The 26,234-nt window shown below is 43.0% G+C and overlaps 1 protein-coding gene across 4 annotated transcripts in view; it reads left to right on the top strand.

Moving 5' to 3' along the window:
- Window positions 1-26,234, top strand: part of KHDRBS3 (KH RNA binding domain containing, signal transduction associated 3) — a 194,355-nt gene that overhangs the window by 121,243 nt on the left and 46,878 nt on the right. For all 4 annotated transcript variants that reach the window (XR_006820274.1, XM_046018882.1, XM_046018870.1 and 1 more), the window contains one exon: window positions 23,498-23,580. Coding sequence is in view for 3 of the 4 variants with exons in the window: in XM_046018882.1 (XP_045874838.1) it covers window positions 23,498-23,580 (83 nt within the window). In the remaining variant the exon portion in view is untranslated. The remainder of the gene's footprint in view (window positions 1-23,497; window positions 23,581-26,234) is intronic.

Raw genomic sequence — 26,234 nt, 5'->3', positions numbered from 1 at the left:
CCCTCATCTGAACTTACCTGGAGTGCGGCATCGGCAATTCTGTCACGTTCACACAACAGCTCTTGCACGCGACTGCTTTCCGAATGTGCTCTAGGTGCTGGAGTAGGACACACACACAAAAGGAAGATGGCTGACTCTTGAACAACACGGGTTCCAACTGCCTGGGTCCACTCGTATGTGGATTTTCCTGAAAATAACGGTACAGTACTATAGATGTATTTTGTCTTCCTTATGATTTCCTTAATATTTTCTCGGAGTTAGTTTATTATAAGAGTACAGTATTTCATACATGCAACGTACAGGACATGTGTTAATCAACTATTTATGTTATTGGGAAGGCTTCAGGTCAGCAGTAGGCTATCTTAGTACTTGGGTTTTTGGCAGCAAATGTTATACACAGATTTTCAACTGCATGGGAGTCAGGCTCCTAACCCCGCATTGTTCAAGGGTCAGCTGTACTGTCGTGAGTACAGTTGCTTCCCCAAGCTGAATTACTATCCTGAAGAGTTTGGATTATGTGCCATACCTTTCCCTCTTGATTTGTATCTGTTACTCCTGGAGACACTTACGGAAGTTAATAGCCAAGAACAAGGATTTTCCCCATTTTACCTCACATTTTGCAAGTCTTTTACGCTGTTATATACTGAAAGCTTCAGTAGCGGAACACTGTACACAGCCAACAATGTTGGGAGCTGGTGTGGGGAGGAGACACAGTCCCCTCACCGCCGCAGCGCGCCCTAGTAGCCCTGCCTCTCAGGTGTGTTCTTTTGACCTCATACCGTTTCCTGACCCAACTTGAATTTAACTTTTTACTTCTAGCCCTTCTAAATACAGCTTTGCGGTGTCTGGTATATTCCCAGACATTGGCCATTGGTCCTAACTATTTGAAATCCTGAAGATTATTCACACAACATGCTTAGCTTTGGAACATGGGAAGGAGGAAATGCCCAGAATTAAAGAAAATTTAGAAATGTGTTTGTTTGTTTGTAAGATGTTAGAAGAGGTGGGTATCCTAAACATTATCCAACTTAGAAAGCTTGAGATCCTATAACCCCCCAAATAGTTCTTCATTCATGCGGCAAGTGGGAAAGTTGGAGTTGATCTTTAAAATAATCATCCCATTGAACTGGAATGAATATAAAGTCATTTCTAAACTCCTTGAGAATATGGATCCCTCGCTTGCCATTCACCTTCGTTTATACTCCCATCACCTAGGATGCTGTCTGGCACATGGACGGTCTTTACTAAGTGTTTGCTGAATGAGTGACTGTTCTCAAGACTGAGTTTTAAGGGATACCTGGGTGGCTCAGTCTGTTGAGTCTGTTGGCTCAGGTCAGGATCCCAGAGGCTTGGCATCGAGTCCCGGGTCGGGCTCCCCACTCAGCAGGAAGCCTGCTTCTCCCTCTCCCTGTTCTGCTCCCCCTGCTCATGCTGTCTCTCTCTCTCTCTTCACTGTTGGCATAGAGCTGTATAGTGCAGTCATTAGTATACATCTGTTTCTCAGCAGATTATAAACTTCTAGGGAAAAACACTCTCTCGCCTGTAGCATAGTTTCCGGCACATTGTATGCACTTAGTAAATCTTTACTGGATTAGAGACCTGATAAGTTTTCCTAATGAAGGTTACCATTGATCTTTTCCAAGTCATTACTGTAACCATCCAATGGGAAGCAGTGTGAGAGTTGGCATTTGAAAAAAACATCTTGCCTTAGTTATCCCTATCCCTGGTGTTCAAAGGGCAGTTACAGGTTACAAAGAGATAAGACTAATTCTGTGTAGCTCCTGAAAGTCGCAGAGTCACATAATTCTTATTTCAGTATAAGAATAAACTTTCCAGACGATGTAATATTTAATGAGAAGCTACTCTCCACAGGGCATTTTCATGTATGTTCTGTCATGTTCTTCTCATAGCCACTCAGTGAGATGTTATGATCCTGTTGTGCAAGTGAGAAGTTAAGTGTCTCCCTAAAGCTGCGTGGCAGATAACGAAGGAGCAGGTGCGGGATTCAGGACTCAGGGGCTTTCTGTCTCGAACAGTCAGTGCTTTATGAAGAACCGTGCTCTAGTAGATGAGACTATAGGCTCCTCTCCTCTTTGGAGAAAATGCAGCGACTATCTCGTCTTGCTTCCCCAGGACTGTGGGCCAGGTGACAAGAGATTGTGTCAGATGGCCCCTGTGGCCTGGCCGTGTAATCAGCCACTTGTGTTAAGCTACCTTAACTAGATAAATGGAAATAGAATAATTAGGAAAAACAAGATGGGTTTAGGAATTTTAAAAATAACAAAAGACAATAATGTTGTATTTACTAGCAAAAAACCCCAGCTTTTTCTTTAAGAGTTTCAGAGCATCTGTAACTCTCAAAAAGACGTGCCATTCCTTTGGAACTCAGAAATGTGATTTTTAAAGATCTGCCTTGAAGTACATCCATAGTGATAAATGTTTTATTTCTATGAACTTGTTTGGTTCTACCCAACCAATTCAATTTGCTTTTCATTTTAACTTCCACTTAACATTTATTATCTGAGGATATTATTTCCAGAATAAAAGACAAAAAAAATCATTAAAAGACAAAAAATTATATCAGTTGCTTATTTAAACCAAAAAGGGTGTAACATCCTATTCCTTCCTATCCTGCCACAGCTGCTGCTTTTTTGAGAAAGCGTACGTTTCAGTCCTTAAAATACTCTGTATTCTTCAGAGTACGTGCGCTAGCCTGAAGGGATCCCCGCGTAGCACTAGGCTCCAACACTCAGCCAGTGGTGAGCGTTACAGTGGCCCGTTTTAAGAATATGCTTGATTAGCCCCAGTGAGAAAGCTTGATAATTTGAAGGTATTTCCTTGTCAAGATGTGCCTATTAAAATTGGACTGATTTTTCTCAAGGTGTGTGTGCGAAGATACTTGATCATTTATAATGTCACCGGGGCCAACTGTTCTTCATCACACTGTCACAAAATGCTCCCTGAGCATGTGTCCTTGAGAAGAACATCTGTTAGCAAATCAGTCTGCTGCTCTGTGAGGAGATGAGTGTGAGGAGAGGGCAGGTGACAGGCAATGGCCGCACGTGAGGAACAGACTCGCCATCGGGGAGAACAGACCCTCCCGTCAGTGAACGCTTGTCTTTTAAGAATAACTCTAAGGAAACAAGACAATTCAACATAATTAGCTTTTTTTTTTTTTCCAGGAGAGAAGAAAACAGATAATGAATATGTTTTCAACCATTTGCGAATAAATTTGGGACCTTCTGCTCCACTTTTAACTTAGTAAAATTAGACATAATTACTGTAACTTCTCATCTCTTTTTGAGAACAAGAAGTACCTCTTCCCCAAAATGACATTGATTCATTACTTGTGTCCAAATAATTAAATAACTGACAAAGTAATTAACATAACCCAGAATACATTCAATGAGAGCACTTTGACAATTCAAAATGTTGGTGTAATTGCATAGAAAGACATGTTTGATGCTTCCTGGCAGAGCCCAATTTACATATGAATTTCTAAAATGAAACCAGTTTTGATAAATCACTTTAGGCTCCACATGCAGAGAAAACACACAATCAAAATAGATCCATGTTCTTTAAACACTCACTATCTTTTATTGTTGATGAAAAATGTCCGTTTCCATGATTTCACCTAACACTGCATGTTTGTGGGGCACCTGGGGGGTTCAGTGGGTTAAGCCTCTGCCTTCGGCTTGGATCATGGTCTCCAGGTCCTGGGATTGAGCCACGCATCGGACTCTCTGCTCGGCGGGAGCCTGCTTTCCCTTCTCTGCCTGCCTCTCTGCCTACTTGTGCTCTCTCTCTGTCAAATAAATAGATCTTTTAAAAAACAACAACAACAAAAAGCACCGCTTGTTTATAACTACTAGATCTAAACCTCCAACTCTCGCCTCTCCCTCACGTGCCCGCCAGTGCCCACCTCCTCTGTCCTTCTGTCCCCGAGTGCCACACGGCGCTGTCAAAGCTGAGGCCTGGGCCAGCCCCCTGGGCTCACAAAGGCTGGTGAGGGTGGACGGCACCGCCATATCAGAGGCTGGTGAGGATGGACGGCGCCGCCGTATCCAGGTGGCAGGGGCTCACCCGTGCCTCCTCTCGTTCCCTGTAAGCAGACAGCAAACCGAGTCTTTTCACATCTGCATCGCTGTTTGGTCCCCAGCTCCTCATGTCACCTCAGCTTTAGTTAAGGCGCTTGCTCTCCTCAGGAGACACCCCTCCCTCGCAGCATCCCGCTCACGTGCTGTGACCATGTCCTCCAGGAGCACCTGCGCTTCTCCCAGTCTGTGCCTGTCTGTAATGCTTGTCCCCGTGTCTCACCTGCCACCAGCTCTCCGTCAGTCCTCTCCTCTCCCCTCCCCCGGCCTCCTCTCCCCATCCTCTTCCCCCCTTTCCTCTTCCCTCCCCACCCTCCCCTCTCCTCTCTTCTCCTCTCTTCTCTCTCCTCTCCTCTGAGTTTGCCCAAAGCCGGCCACAGGCCTGACAGTTTAGAGATCACACGTTAACGTGGAACGTGGAGGGTGGTCTTTGTTACTGCCAACGAGTGGTGTCATTCCATGTCTCATGTGCACTCTTAAATATACTTAGTGGTGAAGTAAAATTAAGTATCTGGGACCAATTTTAGCAACATAACATGGCTCATTTAGTGAACTAATACACGTGGAAGACAATACAATTTAATAAAGAGAACGTTACTCGGTGAGGGAAATACTTGGTTTCTTAGCTCCCTTCTGATCAGTGTCACCATTGTTTCGTATGCAAATTGTGTAACCCTTTTGGACTCTGGTTTCTGTGACTACAAAGTGCAGGTCATGGTACTTCACCCAAGGAACCAGCAGGTTAGGCCAGACACTGTCCTAACTTATTTTCCAACTTGAAAATTTGTAATTGGTTGTTTTCTGAAGCTTTCTTCGTTCTGTCACCCAGAGATGCTGCTTCTAATAAGGAACTACATTTTCATCAGCTAGAAATCTTGGTACTGAAAAGAAAGTCAGAGAACAAACACAGCAAACTAAATTTTAATGGGAGTAACAAGCTGAAAGTGGAAAGTGAGTGAGTGGCTCTGAGTCTCTTGAATTCTAGAACAGAAGTTTTGAAAAATGTTTTAAAAATGAGACTTCTTTTCAAATGCATACTCACCATTCAAGATGTACAAACTCGAATCATCTTAGAAACTTTAATCATGTTCCTTTCTAACCACTTAATTATGCCCATGTCACCCATCTATTTCTTCATAGGAAGTACATGCCAGTCAGTGATGTCCCCGATATCTTCATGTGAATCGCTGTAGGCTTTGGAGGCTGAGCTGATGGGTTGATCCCCTTTAAACATAAACATGGTAGGGCATTCTAGAAGTCCTACAACTTCTTCAGAATATGGAAGCTCTGCGGGTACTTGATATGCTCTGATTATCCCTCTGCGATGCCTCCCCCATGGGGTGCAGTCGTGCCTACTTGCAAGAGGCGAAGGACAGCCGGCACACAGAGGGCCCTCCCGGAGCCTGTGCTCTGCCCCATGGGGATGGGGCTTCTCAGGACTGTCTTGTGCAGCTCTTTGGGGGCATTTCCTCACAGGACATCTGCCGTTTGTTCACTTAATCCAGGTTTAAAAAGTCAGAGGCAGTTTTGAATGAGAGCAGAAATCTGAACCGTGGGTTGCACAAGCAGACACGCCTCTTCCTCCTGTTTTCCCACATCACGGTGCAGTGACGCCGCGGCAGATGAAGCTGGCTTGAAGCAGGCTGCCTGCTCCTGCCATAGTCGGTGTCCCCTCCAACACCAGGCCACGCAGGGACTGCCACGGGCTCTTTTGCCAGGGGGATAAACTCTTCCAAATTTTTGGTGACTGGAAACATCCGTGTAAAACCAAATACAGTGTTTGAACGTACGTGTAAGTCTGTGATGTAGATTTTGTTCTGAAGACTCAGTGAAGCCATTGTCCTCTTTGGTTTGTGAACTCACCTGATGTTTTGATTACATGACTAGTTTGGGGACTTTAGTTACAGAAGAACGTTGTACCGTTGGCAAATTTTCCCTGTGCAGTGACTACTGGCATAATTTTTTAACAGTTAACTAATCTCTAAATTGTTTCAATTATCTTGTTTTCCATAGTGAGAAATTTAATTAAAACAGTACAGATTGTGAAAAGGTTATTTATGAAAATGCATTTTAAATGTGAATTGAAAAGCCTAGGGACACCTTTTTATTTTAGATAAAAAGATGAAGGTTCTGTAATTTTCTACATTCATTTTACCGGAAGCAAGAGCCACGTGCAATTTACTTGAAATGTCTATCAGGACCTTCATAAGTTGATCTCTTTCCTAAATTGTTGGAAAGGTTGACCTATTTTAGAAACTCAGAACTTTGAGAAATGATTTCAGATTTTAAATTTTATGTATTTAGAGGTTGTTTTTTCTTTTTTTTTTTTTTTTGTATTTTTTTTCCCTTTTTATTAATTTTTTCAGCGTAACAGTATTCATTCTTTTTGCACAACACCCAGTGCTCCATGCAAAACGTGCCCTCCCCATCACCCACCACCTGTTCCCCCAACCTCCCACCCCTGACCCTTCAAAACCCTCAGGTTGTTTTTCAGAGTCCATAGTCTCTTATGGTTCGCCTCCCCTCCCCAATGTCCATAGCCCGCTCCCCCTCTCCCAATCCCACCTCCCCCCAGCAACCCCCAGTTTGTTTTGTGAGATTAAGAGTCATTTATGGTTTGTCTCCCTCCCAATCCCATCTTGTTTCATTTATTCTTCTCCTATCCCCCTACCCCCCCATGTTGCTTCTCCATGTCGGTTGTTTTTTCTTCTCTGTATTTTAAACAAACCAACCAGAAAAGCATTTTAAGGGCATGGAGAACTCTGGAATGACAGTGTCTCTAGGGCATGGAGAACACTTTTTGCCTCTGCAATGAGGGCTTCCCCATTGAAGTGAGCGAGCAATGATGGTTGTATCTGAGCTACCAGGATGGAGGTGTCATGCCCCTCAAGTGAATTAGGGCTGCGGCAGGGAGGGGCTTGAGAACCCTCTGTTATAATGGATCCCCTAGAAGAACCTGCCATCTTAGTTTTGTCATTTTCTTCGCGCATTAACCAGCATTCATCAAACTCCATCCCTGTGGTCAAGCAGATCAGGGTCTAGGAAGACACACTGTTAGTATTCACGCTTTGAACCCCCCCATGACCCTGTCTGTCTCAGGTGCTGGTTCTCTGTCATGTCCATGTGTGAACACCCTACTTAAGATACTTTCTTAGAACAATGTGATCATTCCCTTCACTTATATCATTATTTTCCTTACATTTCAAGTTACTGATGATAGACGCCATGGCTTTTATCCATAGTGCCCAGCACGTAGTGATCAATGTTTGATTTCTTAACACAGAAAAGAAAACACACACACATACAGAGTATTTCAGGAGGACCAGTCAGGGAAGACTGCTGCTTGATGGAACTTGGAAAGACTTCTGGAGACAGCGGACCAAACAGAGAAGGGCGCTAGCAGCATTCAGGCAGGCAGAGACCCACGGGAGGCGCCGGTGGATGTTGGGGCGGCCAGCAGAGGCGCGGCCAGCAGACGCGTGGTGGTGCCATCTGACTGATGAGGTTTATTATCATCTTTATCTTTATCCTTTTGCTTTCATCCAGTTCGCAGAGTGTGAGGTCATAATGGGACATGGAACTCTGAAAGGTGTATTTCAGGGCTAAAGTACACTCTCAGGTTGGGTAGCGCGCGAAGTCCGGCTGGCCATCCAGATGTGTCGTCGGAGTGCGGCCCCATCCCGGGGAGCTGATTGTAGTACAGGGTCTGATCCTCTGTTTTATGGGGATGAGCCCTGTGTTTATCGCCATAGTTACAAGCAAAGGCTGGAGTCAGACTGACTAGATTCACATCTTTGCCGTGTCTTTAATTGCTGTGTAATTTGGTTTAATTTCTTATCTGCTCTATCCCTCAGTCCCTGATTCTTAAGTGGAAATATTAGTACTTATTTAACACATAGTGTTATGAAGATTAGACACATAAACATATAGAAAGTATCTAGGGGCACCCGGTGGCTGGATGGGTTAAACAGCTGGCTCTTAGCTTCCGCTCAGGTCATGACCTCCTGATTGTGGGCTGGAGCCTGGGGAGACCCCCCCCCCCCCCCCCCGCTCTCCCAGTGGGCCTGCCGTGCTCAGCAGGGAGCTGCTAGGGGAGTCTTTCTCCCTCTGCCCTTCTCCCCTGCTCTTGCTCTTTCTCACTCTATCTCACATACATAAAGCTTTGAAAAAATGTACTTAAAATAGTGCCGGGCACGCAAAAAGTAGTATATAAGTCATTTTGATTTGGGCTCAGAAATCTCAGTTCTTCAGTTTACCTAGTAGCTCTGTCTTTCCTGCCAGACCCTTGCTAACTGTGCCCAAGACAATGATACAGCAGTCCCTCCTTAACTGCGGGGGGGGGGGGGGTGGGGGGGGTGGGGGGTGGGGTGGGGGGGGGGTGTTGTCCCAGGCCCCCCGGGCATGCCTGAAGCCCCAGGTACTATTCAATGATACAGTTACTGTTTTTTCCTGCTCACACACCCATGATAAAGCTTAATGTATGAATGAGGCCCAGTAGGAGATTAACAACAACAATAAGAGAGTAGTTACCGCCATATACTGTAATGAAGGCTATGTGAATGCGGTCTCTCTCTCAAAGCATCTTACTGTGCTGTGCACCCTTCTTCTTGGGAGGATGTGAGGCGATAAAAGGCCCCCGTGGCCAGCTGGAGCGAGGGGAGTGACACAGGCCCGTGACGTAGCGGGAGGCTGCTGTTGGCCTTCTGACGGGGCGTCACAAGGAGGACCATCTGCTCCTGGCCTGTGGTGGACCATAGGAAACCACAACCTCAGAATGCGAAATCTTGGATAAGTGGGGATTACTGTTTTTGATAAGCATAATACCCAGTGCTGTTCACACCTACGAAAAGAGTTAAAAAGATAATTTCCAGTTTTAAATGGAACGGGGCACAATAGGAGTTCTCCTCTGCTGCTGTGGAAACGTAGGCGGATAGCGCTACTTCGGAAACCTATTTGACGCCCCCGCGAAAGCTGCACACGTGCTTCCCTGAGACCCCGCGGTGCTGCTCCTGGGAACGTACGAGGACGCACACAACGCTTGTGCAAAAGCCACGTAGGCAAAAACTAGAAAGAAGCCAAATACCGATCAGAACAACAGTGGATAAACCAGCCGCAGTGTGACGATACAGATCCGTGTTTTCAGGCAGCGAGAAAGGAACCAGCCGCTGAAGCTCCCTCTGACGACAAGGACAGATCTCACGGCACTGTGCTGCAGAGTGGTAGTTACCCGGATTCCACGGATAGAAAGCTCAAGCTCGCTTGATGGTTACTGCCGGGGGGGGGGGGGGGGGGGGGGGGGGGGGGGGGGGGGGGTAGTAACTGAGGACGGGGACGGGGACGGCCTCGCAGCGGGGGCTGGGGGGTTCCGGTTCTTGATCCCAGTGCTGGTTACCTGCTGTGCGTACCCCCTGCACACTCACTGAGCAGCTCACTTGGAGTTTGTACCTTTTTACGCCTTGTTGTATACTTGGATAAATGGTTTTAAAATATGACCAATTTGTGTCTGAAGAATGCTATACCAGACAGACCCAATACTCTGGTCCATCACACAACAGCACGACTTCCTGCAGGCCTATCTGCCCTTAGACCAGGTGGTAACCCAAAGGTTTCTCTGCCTGGAAGCTAAGCACGGAGCAGTCTTAGGGCTAATGGTGTAAACTCTGATAGTCTGCGGCTTCGGTTTCTTTGTGGAGGAAGCTCTGCACTGTGCAGTAGGTGTGCATTTCTGTGTTCCAGGAGGCCCTTCTTCCTGGTGACGCTGGAGTCACTTGGTGCCTCCCTCCTGGCCAGCTGTCGTTCGCACAGGAGCTGTCTTCTCACTGGGAAGAGTGAGTGAATGAATCCACAGCTGTTGGTCATTCATTATTGACCCACTGATTCAGAAAGGACTTAACGAATGCTGCCTCCTGTCGGGACTTAGAGAACATGGTGGCCCAAAAGACAGGGAGACCCCATTCATGAGAGTCTGTCCCAGACCTTGCCGAGAGCTGCTGGGAGGGGTGAAACAGAAGCAACAAAGAAAACATCTTTGGAGGTATAAGAGCTAGCAAAATACAAACAAAACAACTACCGGCCAGCCTCTTGATGAATGCCAGCGAGGTGAGCTCAGCCTTTCTGAGCGGGTTTTCCCTTGGGGCAGCCTTTCTCAACTGGGCTTCCTCATCTCAATCATGGGCTGTAGCAAATGGAGCTAAGAAAGTACTGCCTTTCTAGATGCATGAGAAAGAAGTGAATTCACTTTGTACACAGTGGGCATGGGATATCAGGCTTTATTCTCTGGTAGAACCCTGCTTGAGAACCCCTGGGGGGTCTTCTGCCAGTTCCTGAAGAGGTAGCTGAGGAGTAATTGAGCTTTAGAAAACCTGGAGTTTGGAAAGGTTTAAAAAAAAATTGGAATTTAAGGCCCCCCAGGTTTGGGTGCAGAGGGTTGATAACCCCATAGGCTTTGCATTGGAGTTCAAAGAAGCACTTATGCGGGAAGGGTCTTTGGAGGTCCCAGTGCCTCTGGGCTAAGGCTAAGCTGGAATTGCTAATTCTCCCATCCTCCCACCCAAAGCAAATATAAATTCTCTCTGGAGAAATATGTAGCGTAGACTTTAAATTTTTTCTGTAATTTTTCATATATAAATACAAGGTGAAGTCACCATAATAAAAAACAAAGGAAAAAAAAGAGATAGCAAATTCAGATACCAGATATATAAACTTTAAAATAACTCTGTGTTCTGTGTCATCTAGGAATTAAAAGATGAGATTGATGGTTTAAGCAGAGAACTGGAAAATATAGAAATACAGAAAGCAGATATTCTAGAACTGTAAAATACCAAAAAAAAAAAAAAAAAAGAACTAAGTAAATGGTTTTTAGCAGATTAGATGCAGATGAAGGAAGAAATAATGTTGAGGAAGTCAAGTCAAATGAAGCAGAAAGACAATTCCCAGACAACGCAGGAACTCTCATGAGGCCACCTCTGGTGGCCACCTCCCTCACATCAAGTCCTGCAGGCCCCAGATGACCTGGCTCCTGTCCTTGCTCTGGCTCACTCAACTGGCTGACTCTACTTCAGGACCTCTGTGCTAGTTGTTCATCCTGCCTGAAATCTACCCCCCCACCCACTTAAACAAATCTGCATAAGCAGCTCCTCACTCCCTTCACACCTGTACTGGAGTCCTTAAGGCTTCTCTGGCTGCCTCCCCCACCTCCCCAGTGCCATCTTTGGGATGCTCGGTTTTCTCTGTCTGCCACCCCACCAGAATGTCAGCCCCCCAGGGACAAGGACGCATTCTGGTTTTGTTTGTTTGGTACAGTGTCCCCCGTGCTTGGAGAGATGCCCGGCAAGTAGTAGGCATTCAACAAATTGAAAGCAGAAAAAGATGTAAAAACCTTCGGCATGATGTGCATAATGTGGCCTTAATGCAATTTAGTAATTCCCCTTTCTTCCGTCCTCATGGGATTCCTGGTTTAATTTGGTTTTCTTTAATATTCTGTGTACAGTTTTCCCTTCCCTTGTTTGTGGAATCGCTGGGTTAACCTCTTTGTTATCTAATTTTCCTTTATTGTATTTTTGAACACCTTGTCAAATCCAAACAGATCTAATTGTGCCTGTTAGGTATGAGCTGAGAGGAGAGAAATAGTTCTGTGAATGACTGGCGTAGCTCTGCTTTCCCAAGCTGGGTTCACTTGTGGAGAGGATCACAGCTGGTTGTGGGCAGCTGCTGCTTCATCCAGAACCATGGCGGCACCAGTATTTGCTGAATGGACACGCAGACATTGCAGTTTTAGACAAAGTTCTAAGAATTTATCACATTCTATAAAAGACAAATCCATGGATAGCTCTGCTGTTTCTCTGGCTTAAGAGTTTGAGAATGTTAAAAGGGATAGATCCTTAAATAAATCTACCTTTATTGGGCAAGTACTGTGTCAAGCAGGTTGCATATATACTTTCTGGTTCATCTATCTACAACCGTTGGAAATAACCATAAAACGGATCACGATTCCCATTTGGCAAATTATAAAATTGAGGTTTGAGGAGGTTAGGTTACATTCCCAAAGCTTCACAGTTAGAGCTAGAATTTGAACACAGCATCAGACTCCAAAGGCTGCTAGGAAGAATTTGTATAGTCTAGAAGCTGTGTATAGTATATTCCTCCTAGCCGTAAACAATACCTAGGGATGGGATTTGATTGTTGAATTAATGATATTTAAATGATTATGGAAAAGATTCTTATTTAGAATTATTAATATTGTGATTTTTGTCCTTAATTATAAATCAACTTAGTTATGTGATGTGTTCATGGTCATTGGAAATACTTGACAGGGATATTATTACTCAGAACCTCGGGAAAATGCGTTTTTGAAAAGACTGTTGTTAGCTTAATGTTTATCTTATAAAGTCAAAATTATCATTATAAGATTATAGATGTTTTATAAGATTTTATTCATTTGAGAGAAAACTCATGTTGGGGGAGACAGAGGGAGAGGGAGAAGTGAGTCTCCGCTGAGCAGGGAGCCTGACGTGGGGCTCGATCGATCCCCAGGATCGTGACCTGAGCCAAAGGCAGACACTTAACTGACTGAGCTACCCAGTCACCCCAAGACTATAGATTTTAATATGTTTTAGTGCTGTATTATAAATTAAAACTTCTTGCATTTCAAAATGACCAGATATCACCCTAATTAAAGTGAGGTGTTATATAGGGTAATTGTTTCCTTTTAAAAGGACATAAAACTGAAACATTATTTTTAAAATCCAAGTCTTTTATAAATTCTTCTGTTTAAAATGGCTTTTCCCAGCTTCAATGTTATGCTTGATTTTACTTGTGACAGAAATAGAATTAAAAATAGGTCATGCTGTTTCCTTTATCTCGGAAAAATCTCTTTTCAAAGCAAGATTTCTTTGGTATTTGGCCATGTGTCGGTTGGAGTTTTCTAGGTCGGGAATGGCAAACGGAGAATCTCTACCTATGTGAGAACATGTTTCTCCTCATATAGCCCTGGCGTCTAGCAAGTGTTCAGGTCACCCTCTCGGTTAAATTCCACATAGACGTCTTCACTGTCAAAGACGAAAACTCAGAGGTATAACCTGTTGAATCAGTAACTCTTTGTTAATAAGGCAAGACTTTATATCAATATACATTTATTTCTTGTCCACGTTTGTTTGCTGTTTTTCATATTGTTCTGACTTTCAGAAATAGCATACAGAGTTTTAAAAGGGAACTTTTGCTGAGGACAGGCAATGTAAGACCGGTACGTAATGTTTGACAGAAGAATTCGGGCGAGGTCTCATTACAAGAAGTTTTTGTCTGCTTCCTGCCACTTGGTCCTTACTTAGTTTTCGTCATCATTCATTCAACAGGGTCACCGTGAGCCTCTAACATGGCAGACGTTGAGTGTATGAGAACAAGCAAGGCTTGGGTCTTACCCATGAGGACCTTGCAGACTCGGGGGGAAGAAGGGAGGCAGAGGGATAATTCCAGGTCCCTTGTATTAGCGAGTTATCGGTTATCGTGGAAGCACAAAGGAGGGTGTGAAATTTAAGCCTGAGGTCTTCTGGTGGAACACCTAAAAAGGGGGTAGCAGAGGGAGCGGCAGGTGCGGAGCATTTACAGCATGAAACGGTGAAGCTTCTAGAGGTGCTATGGCACGCCCTGCGCTGTCTCTGGGCAGGATGCTGTGGTGAGCCCGCGCGAGGCTTGGCAAGATGTGCTTTCTTTTGTAGGAACAGGACAGGTGGGGAGTGGAGATTTGTAAGCAGGGAGGCAGCAAGCTCAGACCCACATTTTAGTGGCTACTTCTGGAGGCAGGTTTAGAGAAGGGAGCATTTCCAGGGAGATGAGTTAGAATATCGTACGAGTCCAGCTGAGAACTTCTGGGCGATTGTACCGCAGTCATCATGGGGATGCAGAAATGGCATGGAGGTAGCTGAAGACTTCCTGCCGGGGGGATCCTGGGGGGAGGGGGAAGTCCCAGGCACTGACTCTGCCCAGATGAAGGTGCCTTCAGAGAGCTTTGTGGAGACCAGTGGATTCTCAGCATTTTTTCAGGCATGTGTATCTCCTGTGCCATCCCACTCACGGGTACAGGACCCTGTTTTATAAGGGCGGCAGAGGGGATAAAACATCTCTGCACTGCATTTGAATAAAGTCAGGGAGCTCTCTTCAGCTTCCTTCTGAAAGGAATTCTGAGGGAATTCAGTAGGTTCTTGGAATAAGCAAGTTTGTAAGGCCCATGCTCAGGGGCAGGAGACAGGACCTGGCGGGGGGGGGGGGGGGGCATCTGCATGCTTTTTCCTGTGCAGGCACTCGTCCGGCAATCGAATGAGCATTGATGTATCGAGCAGCCCTTCCTAGGCTCCAGGCACTCTCCTCCTCTGTGTAGAAGAGTAAACAAGACACTACCGTGTTGGTAACAGTGGGGGAGGCCAAGGCCCACTCCTTCCCACCCAGGAATGGAGACGTGCGTATCTGCTCGGTCGCTGCATCACACGGTGCCTTGGGACTGAGCAGATACAGCAGGAGAGGAGAGTCCTTCAAGCCTCACAGTGAAAAATTCCCCTGGCAGAAGGTGGGGATGCAGAGGCTTGTTGGGAGCAGCTCAGGACATAGGGCAGAAAATGAGGCTGACATATTGACTAGGCCATGTCACAAAGGAGAATGTTCTCTCGGAGAAAATATAGAAATGTGGGAAGTTACCTGAAGATTTCAAGTGTAAAGAAAATTGTTCAACACGTCTGAGCACTGCCAACAGGGACATAGATGTCCCCCACCCCAGGTTCTGGAAGGCTTTTTAGAGTAGATTCTCAGCTTAGCTGTGTGATTGAACCAAGTCTGTGATGCCCCGTCTCTACTAGATGTATGATTTCTACCCAATTACATGTTAACCTGTAACAAATAACATATTCCCTATTTGTTAAAATCCCTGCTCTGGCCTCAGAAAAATCCAAAGAGGAATTTCTTAATATCAAATTAAATAAATAAGAAAACCAGCAAGCAGTAGTTGGAAACACTAAGAGCATTCAAAAAAAGAGAGAGTGCGCTGCTGATGCCCAGATTGGTTCTCAAAGAAACCTAATGCTAAGGGCTCTCACTCACTCTGCCTGCCGCCCTTCCTCATGGTAACGACCTTGAATCCTTTCTGAATAAATCCCGGATTGTCTGCCAGTGACCTCCTCTCCTGCCTTGCAGTAAGATGGCCAGTGATCAACAAGAACCCCTCTACTCCTTCCTAGAAACTTACACACGTATTTGCACCTACACTCAGCTTTTCTTCCTTCTCTCCAGTCACGTTGTTCTTCACACTTCCCTGCATTTTTCAAGTGTCGTCCAACGAACCGACAATTTTTGTCATGGGAGGAGCTCTGCCCCCCATGGCCAAATCCATCTGTGAAATCATCATGAAAGAAATGTGAGAATTGCAATTTTAATCCTTTAAAATCTTCAGTGTAAAAACATGGAAGTCAGTAATTCAGTGACCTAAACAATTTGAAAATGCAAGTACATTTCTAGCCTTGGAATATCTGACAGAATAATTGAACAAGGAATGAATGACGTAACTATAGGGCTAAAATAGTATAGCACTAAACATTGTAGTTATTTAAGAAAGTTCCACTCATTTACAATCTTGATCCTTTAAATAAACAGAGCAGTGGAATTCTCCTGGTGAAGCCATACTCTTTAGGCTCCTAACGTGTTCCTGGAGAACCCTGAGCTTCACATTGCCACACTGTGCAGTGCCAAGACCTAATGACCAGTCCAGCCCTCCGGATTCACCCTGATTTCTGTGTCCACACCCTGTTCCCTGCGTGCCTAAGCCGCAAGGTGGATCATGTCACTCAGAACTCAAATCCGTGCTGTGGCTTATGGGTTTCTCAGTTTCATTGCTCTCTGCTCTTCACAGGGTGTGCCCAACAGACTGCTGGGTTTCCGGATGTGAGGGTTCTCAGATTTCTGTACCTCTACTGTGTGGCACCCACTGTTCATTCTGCCTGGTTTTTATTTTTAATCATTTCAACAGCTGCTTTTGCTTTTCTCGGCTTTTGAAACGAAGTGCTAGCATTGGCTCTTCGGGGTTGTCTTCTCCATTCCCCTTCCCCTTTGGGCAACTTTGTGCCACCTCAGTGCTCACCTTTGCCACAGCACCTGACCCGCGGTGTTATCATTGTCTCTTTAGTGGTCCGTCGTCTCCCTCGCACCACACCGGAGTAAACGATGACGCTCCTGTTTCAGTCGTCACGTCTAACTGAGTGCCAGGAACAGGGTAGGAGGCAAGTGGAAGGGCTTTGGTTTGTTGTTGCTGTTTTTTAATTTAACTTAATATTACTCTTCCCATTAGGAACACCAGCTTCTTTTAATTTATGAACTCACCAGGATTATCAGTAATATCTGCATTTATGTGACTTACTGCGTTATTAAAATCCCATCAGTTTTGTTGTTGTGTTCTCTGCTTAGATCTTGTCTGATAGCTCTCTCCTTCTTGCATTGGTCTTTGGAAGATCACCAAATGAGTAATCTGCCTTTTGCGACTGTGAGGAACACTGTGGTTTATATATTGTGTGATAAGTGTATTCTTCACTTTTATTTTTCCTCTGCCCCTACTTACTGAGTTTTCATTTTATATTTTATTCTGTCTTGTGCCCAAAGTACTAGACATGCAGCTCTTCAACAAATACTAAGTTCCTCCTTTGTGAAAAAAAAATCTAAAAGAAAAATAAGTGATCTTGTGCAAAATGTTTGAGCCTCCGACAGAGAGAGTACTGCCTCTTCGTGTGGATGGTTGTTTTACAAAATGGAAATCATTATAACTTTTTAGATACTTGTGATTACCTAAGCCAAGTAAATTAAGGTCTAATATTTAATAGATGCTTTTTTTTTTTACTTTGCATGAAACTTTTATTGGAGGCAGATGCCACAGTGTTCTACAGCATGATCAGATAATCATCTAGTCATCTGGGTACAGTATTCTCATGCCTACATGAACTAACAATAACAACTATCATAAATATTTCAAGATACATTAGAATAGAGATTTTTAAATAAAATGATCTCTGCACTTATTATATTGGGGAGCAAAAGTCTAGTTGAAATGAAATGTAAATAAAACACAGTTGTAAACCAAGTAAAAGGCAGAGCAGAAGAGAGTCCTAGGAGCCTGAATCCCCTTTCTGAAGAATCTTTAAACCATGTTGAAGCAACAGGGCAGATTGTACAGTATTACTAGCAGTTCAGTTTGATTACAAAATTAGTACATCAGAGGTACCATGAATTTTAAATCCATCAGTTTCCTAATCATGAACTTCTACACAGACCGTTTCCTAAAATTGTATTGATTTTTTCTCACCTGCTCTTCATCCATCCAGAATCTTACTTTGGTGCACTGCCCTGAGAACGTTAAATCTGAATATTTAACAGAAGGATAAGATAAAACATTGTTTGGGCAAAGTGTCCTTTTTTTTTTTTTTTTTAAAGATATTATTTATTTATTTGACAGAGAAAGATCACATGTAGGCAGAGAGAGAGGGGGGAAGCAGGCTCCCTGCTCAGCAGGGAGCCTGATGTGGGACTCGATCCCAGGACCCTGGGATCATGACCTGAGCTGAAGGCAGATGCTTTAACCCACTGAGCCACCCAGGCGCCCCGCAAAGTGTCCTTTTAATATCACTCAAAGCAATTGGCCTGTAACTTCCTTTTTTTTCTCCCTTCCTCCCTTCCTCCCTCCCTCCCTTCCTCTCTCTCTCTATCTCTTTCTTTCTTTCTCTCATATAGTTTGCTGGTTTCGCTGTCAGGGCAATGCTTTTTCACGAAGTGAGTAGGCACAATTCTCCTTTCCTCTGTTGTCTGAAAGGCTTGTATAGGAATGGATTATTCCTTATGAAATGTTTCACAGAATTTACTATTGAAGCCATCTAGGGCAGGCTTCTTTTTACTCATAAATGCAATTTTTTTTCTTTCTTTTTTTTTTTTTTTAATAAACATATAATGTATTTTTATTCCCAGGGGTACAGGTCTGTGAATCACCAGGTTTACGCACTCCACAGCACTCACGATAGCACATACCCTCCCCAATGTCCATAACCCCCTCCCCCTCTCCCAACCGCACCTCCCCCCAGCAACCCCCAGTTTGTTTTGTGAGATTAAGAGTCATTTATGGTTTGTCTCCCTCCCGATCCCCCTAACCCCCCATGTTGCTTCTCCATGTCCTCATATCAGTGAGATCATATGATAGTTGTCTTTCTCTGATTGACTTATTTCACTAAGCATGATACCCTCTAGTTCCATCCACGTCGTCGCAAATGGCAAGATTTCATGTCTTTTGATGGCTGCATAGTATTCCATTGTGTATATATACCACATCTTAATAGATGCTTTTTAAGAGAGAATAAACTGAGTTATTTGGCTCATACCCTTGCACGTAGTAGCTTCTGATGTTCTGTATCTGTATCTGTTAGCTATATTGTTTGGGAAATACAGGAGAGAGGTCTTTTTGAGTAACGCTTTAATGTAATAATTAATTATATAAGCTGCCCTTCATAAAGTTCTTAATACATGGTGCGCGCTTTGCTATAATCTGTACATATGTGTGTATATATAATTTCTCCTCCCTTCAGAATATTTAAGGGATTCACAATTTACAGGTAAAGAAACAGATTTCGATATGGGAATGAGCCTGCCTAAAATCATTGATGGTAACTTATGGAAGCTCATCTAATTCCAGATCCTTTCTCTCACCCCTTGACCACATTTCTCTACTTCAAGAGATCTGGTGGCAATCACTAAACTGATTAACACTGGTAAGACCGATGTTCCAAAAGAGGTGTTTTTTTCAGGCTCATTTAAATATTAAGTATATAGCAATTAATCCAGGTCACTGTATAATTGACTAATGCCAGAAACTTGGTGATCAGTTTCAGGGTAGGATTCATATGTTCATGAACATAAATGTCATTATAATATCTCTAATTTGATTTTATAAAATGGTAATTTCTCTGGACCTTTTTTACTTCCACAGTGCTTTTCAAATAACCACAATGTGCTTGTTTTTATATCTGCAGAATGTCCTCAGTTTGAAGCCTGTCTCCAGTAGCACTAGGAGGATGGCTTTTGCTCTCATTGTTGTTGTTACTGTTGTTTTATTGTTGAGTTGTAAGAGCTCTTCTTATGTTCTGAATATGAGACCATTATCAGATATGTGGTTTGGAAATATTTTCTCCCATCCTGTGGACAGGCTTTTCACTGTCTTTCTAATGTCCTTTGATGCAAACGTTTTTAATTTTGATGAAGTCTATTTTTGTCTATATTTCATTGGCTGTTTATGCTTTTGCTGGCATATCTAAGAAACTCATAACTGTTCCAAAATTATGATGATTTACACCTATGATGTCTTCTAAAAGTTGTATAATTTTAGCTTATATACTTAGATGTATGATGCATTTTGTATTTGTTTTTGTATACGGTGTGAGGTAACAGGACAGCTTTATTCTTTTGCGTGTGGGTATCCAGTTGTTCCTACACCATATACTGAGAAGATTGTTCTGTTCACCATTGAGTTGTCTTGGCACTCTGTTGCTAGTGAGTTGACCATAGCTGTAAGGGATTATTTCTATACGCTCAGTTCTGTTCTGTTGATCTGCATCTCTACCAGTACCTCACTGTTTTGATTACTTAGCTTTGTAGTGAATTTTGAATTGGGAGAATGTATGATCTATCCTGGGGAATGTCCCATGTGTATTGAGAAGAATGTGTATTTCACCCTCATTGGACTGACTGTTAAATAGCTGTCTGTTAGGTATAATTAGATTGTATTGTTCAAATCTTCTATTTCTTTTTTTATCTTTTATTTAAGTGTTCTTTTTATTATTGAAGTGCAATGTTGAAGTTCCCAGCTATTACTGTTGGATTATCTTTTTCTTCCTAAAATTTTGTCAGTTTTTGCCTCATATATTTTGAGCTCTATTGTTATATACACACGTATATATATGCGCATGCATTTTTATAATTACCAACTTGATAGACTGACTCTTCTATCAGTATAAGTAAATGCGCTTTTATTCTGGTAACAATTCTTATCTTAACAAGTCTATTTTGTCTGATATTAGTGCAGCTATGGTAGTCCTCTTTTGATTTGTATTTCCATGGTATATCTTCTTCCGTCCTTTTTTTTTCAATGTATTTTTTATCTTTGAATCTAAAGTGTATCACTTGTAGACAGCAAGTGGTTGGATCTCATAAACATTGATGCCAATTTCTGTTTTTTATTCTATTTAATCCATTTATATTTAGTGTAATTACTGATAAAGTTTGTTTTAGATCTGCCATTTTGCTATTTTTTCCCTGTGTCTTATGTCTTTTTTTGTACCTTACTATCTCTTTCTGTTGTAGATTTTTTAATTGGATCACTTTAACTGCATTGTCATTTTTTTGTTTTTTATTTTTTTAAGATTTTTATTTATTTATTTATTTGACAGAGATCACAAGCAGGCAGAGAGGCAGGCAGAGAGGCAGGCAGAGAGACAGGAGGAAGCGGCTCCCCACTGAGCAGAGGACCAGATGTGGGGCTCGATCCCAGGACCCTGGAATCAGGATCCAAGCCGAAGGCAGGGGCTTTAACCCACTGAGCCACCCAGGCGCCCCTTCTTGTTTTTGTTTTTGGTTTTTTTTTTTTAAGATTTTATTGATTTATTTTTAGAGAGAGTGCACATGCATGTGTAGACTGATTAGGGGCAAAGGGGGAGGGAGTGGGAGAGGGAGAGAGAATCTCAAGCAGAGCCTCATGCAGACTCAGTGTCATAACCCCGAGATCATGACCCAGAATGAAACCAAGAGTCAGATGCTGAGTCAACTGAGCCACCCAGGCTCCTCTCTTTTCTTGTTTCTTATTTTATTAGTCTGCCCTGGAGAGTACAATTTACTTTTTAACTTATGTCAGTCTTTTTCAAAATTACATCAACTTAATTTTAATAGTACACAAAAGCTTTGCTCCTCTTTAGCTATGTCCTTACCTGCCCACTTTTGTGTTGTTACTGTCATACAAGTTGTAGCTTCGTACATTGTGTGCCCATCAACACAGAACTGTAGTTAGTTCTTCATTCAGTTGTTTTTTAAATCAAACAAGAGAAAAAAGGAATTACAACAAAAACACATTTATAGTTAAGTATTTCTTTAAGTAGATACCTGTATCAGTGTTACTTGTATTTTTTTCATGTGGATTCAAGTTACTTTTTAATGACTTTTCACTTTACCTTAAGGACTCCTTTTATTATTTTGTGTAGAACATATCTGCTGTTGATGAATTCTCTGTTTTTATTTCCTGAGAATACATTAATTTTTCTATTTTTGATGGATAGTTTTGCTGGGTATAGAATTCTTAGTTGACAGTCTTTTCCTTGTAGTACTTGGAATGTGGAATCCCGTCATCTTCTGGCCTCCTTGGTCTTTCTTGAGAAATCAGCTTTTGATCTTATTGTGAATCTCTTTCACATGATGAGTGGCTTCTCCCTTGCTGTTTTAAGATCCTCTCTTTGTCTTTTAACATTTTGATGATGTTGTACGTAGGCATATGGGTCTCTTTGAGCTTACCCTACTTGGAATCTTTTGAGCTTCTTGGTAGATTGGTAGATTAACGTTTTTCATCAAATTTGGGAAGTTTTTAGCCATTATTTTTCTATATAATGTTTTTCTCCTTGCTTTCCTCTCCTTTGGGGTACCACATTATGCATACATTCATGTTTGATGGTATCCCACATGTCTCTGAGACCTTGTTTCCTTATCTTTTTATATCGTCTTCCTCATACTGGATAATCTCAATTGATCTACCTTCAGGTTCACTTATTCTCTCTTCTGCCTAGTTATATCTGCTGTTGGACCTCTCTGGTGATTTTTCCATTTCACTTTTTATACTTTACAACCCAAAAATTTCTTTGGATTCCATATTATTTTCTATATTTATATTAATACTCTATATTTGGTGAGGCATTGTTCTCATACTTCAGTTCTTCAGACACAGAGTATCCTTTATTTTCTTGAATATATTTCAAATAACTTATTTGTCTTTGTCTGGTAAGTCCAGTGTCTCAGCTTCTTCAGGGACAGTTTCTGTTGATTATTTATTTCTTCTATGTGAACCATACCTTCATGTTTCTTTGCATATCACCTAATTCCTTTTTAAAACTAGAGATTTAGGGGCTCCTGGTTGGCTCAGTTGGTTAAGTAGACACTTAACCAACCTTCAGCTCAGGTCATGATTCCAGGGTGCTGGGATCGAGTTCCACATCAGGCTCCCTGCTCAGTGGGGAGTCTGCTTCTCTCTCTCTCTCTCAAATAAATAAATAAGATCTAAAATAAAAAATAAAACTAGAGATGTAACTTAATGTGCCAACTGTGGAAATTAAATGCTCCTTCTTCCGGTATTTTTTGTTTTCCTTTTTTATTTAATGACTTTTACAAACTAATATTGTGAGATTTATTATGTGTTGTTACTGAAGTATCTCCTGTTACCTTAGTGGTCAGCTAATGATTGGGCAGAGATTTTAATGAATGCCTGGAAACTAAGTCCCTAACATATTGGAATAAGTCATTAAGACTTAGCCAGTTGATTTACAACTAACTCCTTCCTTGGCTTTGCCTTTCTTTCTTGTGCTAAACCTGCAGATCATCTGGAGAGAAGAGCTCAGGACCTTCCCAGGTCTTTCCTGGGCTTCTACATGGTACTCTGCAGACATGTAATGTTCTAGATTGCCAGGAGTGTGTCAGAGCTATTCAGAGGACAAATATCTTGTCCTCCCACTTCTCTTGCTGGCTTTTGATTAGACTGCTGTTTGTTCCACTACCTCAAGCAGCTAAAATCTTATATAATTGCCTCTAATTATTTTCTTTGAATACCCCCAGGGAAAAGGCATTTTGCACTGGATGAGCTCCAAGTCAGGTCAAATACAATACTCTGGAAATGAGGTTTTGAAGAACCTCACCCTTTTCTGCTTCCTCCAGTGGTCCCCCGACTGCTGGTGTCCACTGTGGTTATAGCTTTTGGTTTTCAAGGCTCCTGCAGAGCTGGGAATGGTGGGTTGGAAAGGGACTCATTAAAACATCACAGAGCTCACTGCTTGTACCAAGATTCAGCCAAGTTTTTAGAAATAAATGCTCCTTAGATCTCTGCAAACCTTTTGTTAATTTTCAGACTTTTGAAAATGTTGATTCTGAGAATTTGTCCCGTTTCTTTTGGCTTTTGTAGAGAAAATTTTTGGAGGTTTTTACTCATCATTTTCACTGATGTCACTCTTACATTTTTCTTTGTACCATACCTACATACATATTTAAATGTTAGCTAAATTAATAAAAAGTTACTAAAAGCAGAGTGGTTTTTTTTTTTTCCAGAAACTTTTCTGACCTTTTTTAATACTTCTCCTGTTTTATTTCAGGACTATGATGATGGGTACGGCACCGCTTATGACGAACAGAGTTATGATTCCTATGATAACAGCTATAGCACCCCTGCCCAGAGGTAAGAGTCCATCTCTGATTAGACCCCCATTAACAGACACTTTTCTCTGTCTGCATATGTACATTCTGGGAAACGGGGATGATCGGACAGCAAGGGTACCGTGACTTGGCATCCTTTGTTTTTTGTTTGTTTTCATTGGAGAAGAACTCTCTATCCTACTGACTAGCATGTTTACTCCTCCCAAATTTATCATAGTGCTAAAGCAATAGGCTTGAAAATAAAAATGGGAATTTTTTTTACTCTAAAAATTTAACTTAGGTGTTCGGTATATTCTGAGGAGGAAGAGTGTCTACAAAGTCTGTGGCTGTGCAAGTCCTAAGGCTTAAAACCACATCAGCAGTGTGTAAATACCCTACATTGTCAGTGCCTGTGGTAGAAAGACCCAGAAGTTTTGTTTGCCATTCACATGACGTTTCTGTTTCTTAGCAGCAGTGATCCTATTTTCTAACAACTTCAGATTCCTATTTGTGAATAATGAGGTAGCTCCAATTCATTTTCTAAAGAGGTATTTACCCAGAAATAAGTAAATGTTATCTGAGGCAAAACAGAGCTTTATAGTTACCTCTTGTGATATAATATACCTTTATGTTCATTGATATACGAAATCCGTTTATTCCTATTCAGAATATTTTCTTAAATGCCTAGGAACCTTTTGGTTTTTGTTTAAAATTCTTAGTGGAGTACAACGATAGACATATATCCAAAGTATTGGCTTTGTGAAGCATGAAAAAATAAGGACTATGTGGTTGTTTCGATGAACTCATGTAGTGCCGGGCAACTTTGAACAGGTTGGTCCTGTTATTCCTGAGCTCTGGCACTGAGGTTGACATGGATAGAAAGTTCTTTCCTCTTTTTGGCTCATGTCAGATTTTTTTTCTCATATAACTTATAATAGTTAAGAGCCTTCAGACTTGCAGTTTCAACGGGTCTTTTTGAGTAGGAGCCTGGTGCACTGTGCTCGTGTCCTTGAGAGGTTTGGCACAGCCTGGGGGACTGGCCCTGGTAGGTGCTAACCAGGACTTTACATACGGTACCTCCTGTTAGTGTCCCAGCAACTGTATCAAGCGTGTGGCCCTGTTCCCACTATAGAGAGGGACGACTGAGTCATGTGCTATGTCTCATTTAATCTGCATGGTGACAGCAGGAGTTACTGGATCTGCTTTACAGATGATGAGATGAGGGCTCAGAGGAGTCACTGACCAATCCAGAATGTGAGCCCAGATTTAGAAAGCATATTGCCTTTCCACTTTAAGCTGGGACAGTGATCATAGTGAGGATGGTAACATTATTAGTATGGTGGGTCACAAGCATTCACTCCTTCAGTCGTTTATTCACTCCACATGTATCGAATGTCCATGTGTCTTGGGCTCTGTGCCCGATGCTTGGAATACAAAGATTATTGAGACAGAGACCGTTTTTTTGAAAAGCTCACAGTCTAGAAGGAAACAACAAAAACAAAATACTCAAGAGCAGTGTGATGTGACCGTCATTATGAGAGGTCTGAGGGGAAATTCAGTATTTCCGGAAGCAGGCAGCGCTAGAGTCTGCGTGAGAATGCTGAGGACATTTCCCTGCGAAAGGGGAAGTGGGAGGGAGAGTCACTGGGGTACCAGCAGGGAAGGGCATTTCACAGAGCTGGAATAGCAGGGCCCGGGACTTGGCGGGGTAAGTGGTATCTGGAGCTGCACTTGTCTGCGGGGAGGGTGATGAGGTGGGAGGCCGCGACTCCCTGCAGGGTGCTGGGGCTCCGCGCTGCAGGCGGCAGGCAGTGGGGAGCCCGTAGCCCGTAGAGTTACACGCTGGGACGGTGCTTTTCCACTTGGATTCAGTGTCATTCCGTGGCAGCGGAGGGGCTGGACTGACAGGTGGTGAGCCTAGAGGCAGAGACCAATTAAGAGGCTGATGCATTATAAGGCCTTTAAATGTCATGGAAGACTCACTTATAGAGACATCTGGCTTGACAGCCAGTCTGCCTTCTTTGAAGTGATCTTTTCAGTGTTGCAACTCATCACACCTGAAGGAGGACAGAGAATTGTATGCGAATCGCCCACACTGACAAATGTAGAAGCCACTCTCTGTTAGGTAATCTGAGTATTCGTTTAATCCTCATGACCTGTGACATAGACGTGAGCCCTTTTATAGAAGAAGGAGACTGTGATTTCCAGGAACGAGGGGACTTGCCTGGGATCACGCAGCTTACAAGCAGTGGAGCAGGCTTTGCACCGGGGCCCGTGCCACACGCGTCGTCCCTGCAGCATCGCAGGCCCGACAGGACAGCTCCGTCCTATAAACCCAGGGGAAGCAGCTGTACTGTGGGGTGGGATGGAAAGATGGTTTCATGCACTGTAGGAGTTTGCTAGAGTCACTCTAACAAATTTCCACACTCCAGGCGGCTTAAGCAACAGAATTTCATTTCCTCGTGGTTAGAGAGGCTGGAAGTCCAAGGTCTGGGTGTGGGGGGATTTGGTGTTTCCTGAGGCTTCTTCCTTCAGCTCGCAGGTGGCCACCTCCTCGCTGTGGCCTTGCATGGTCCTTCCCTGTGCACGTGCATCCCTGGTGTGTCCGTGTGCGTCTGCGTTTCTTCTCTTCTGATGGTACTGGTCACATTGGCTTAGGACCCACAGAGGGCCTCATTTGAACTGAATCGCCTCTTC

This window comes from Meles meles, chromosome 1 (genome assembly GCF_922984935.1).
Source record: "Meles meles chromosome 1, mMelMel3.1 paternal haplotype, whole genome shotgun sequence".
NCBI lineage: Eukaryota > Metazoa > Chordata > Mammalia > Carnivora > Mustelidae > Meles > Meles meles.
The sequence above is the reverse complement of the archived record's forward strand: the minus strand, read 5'-3'. Positions and strand labels throughout refer to the sequence as shown.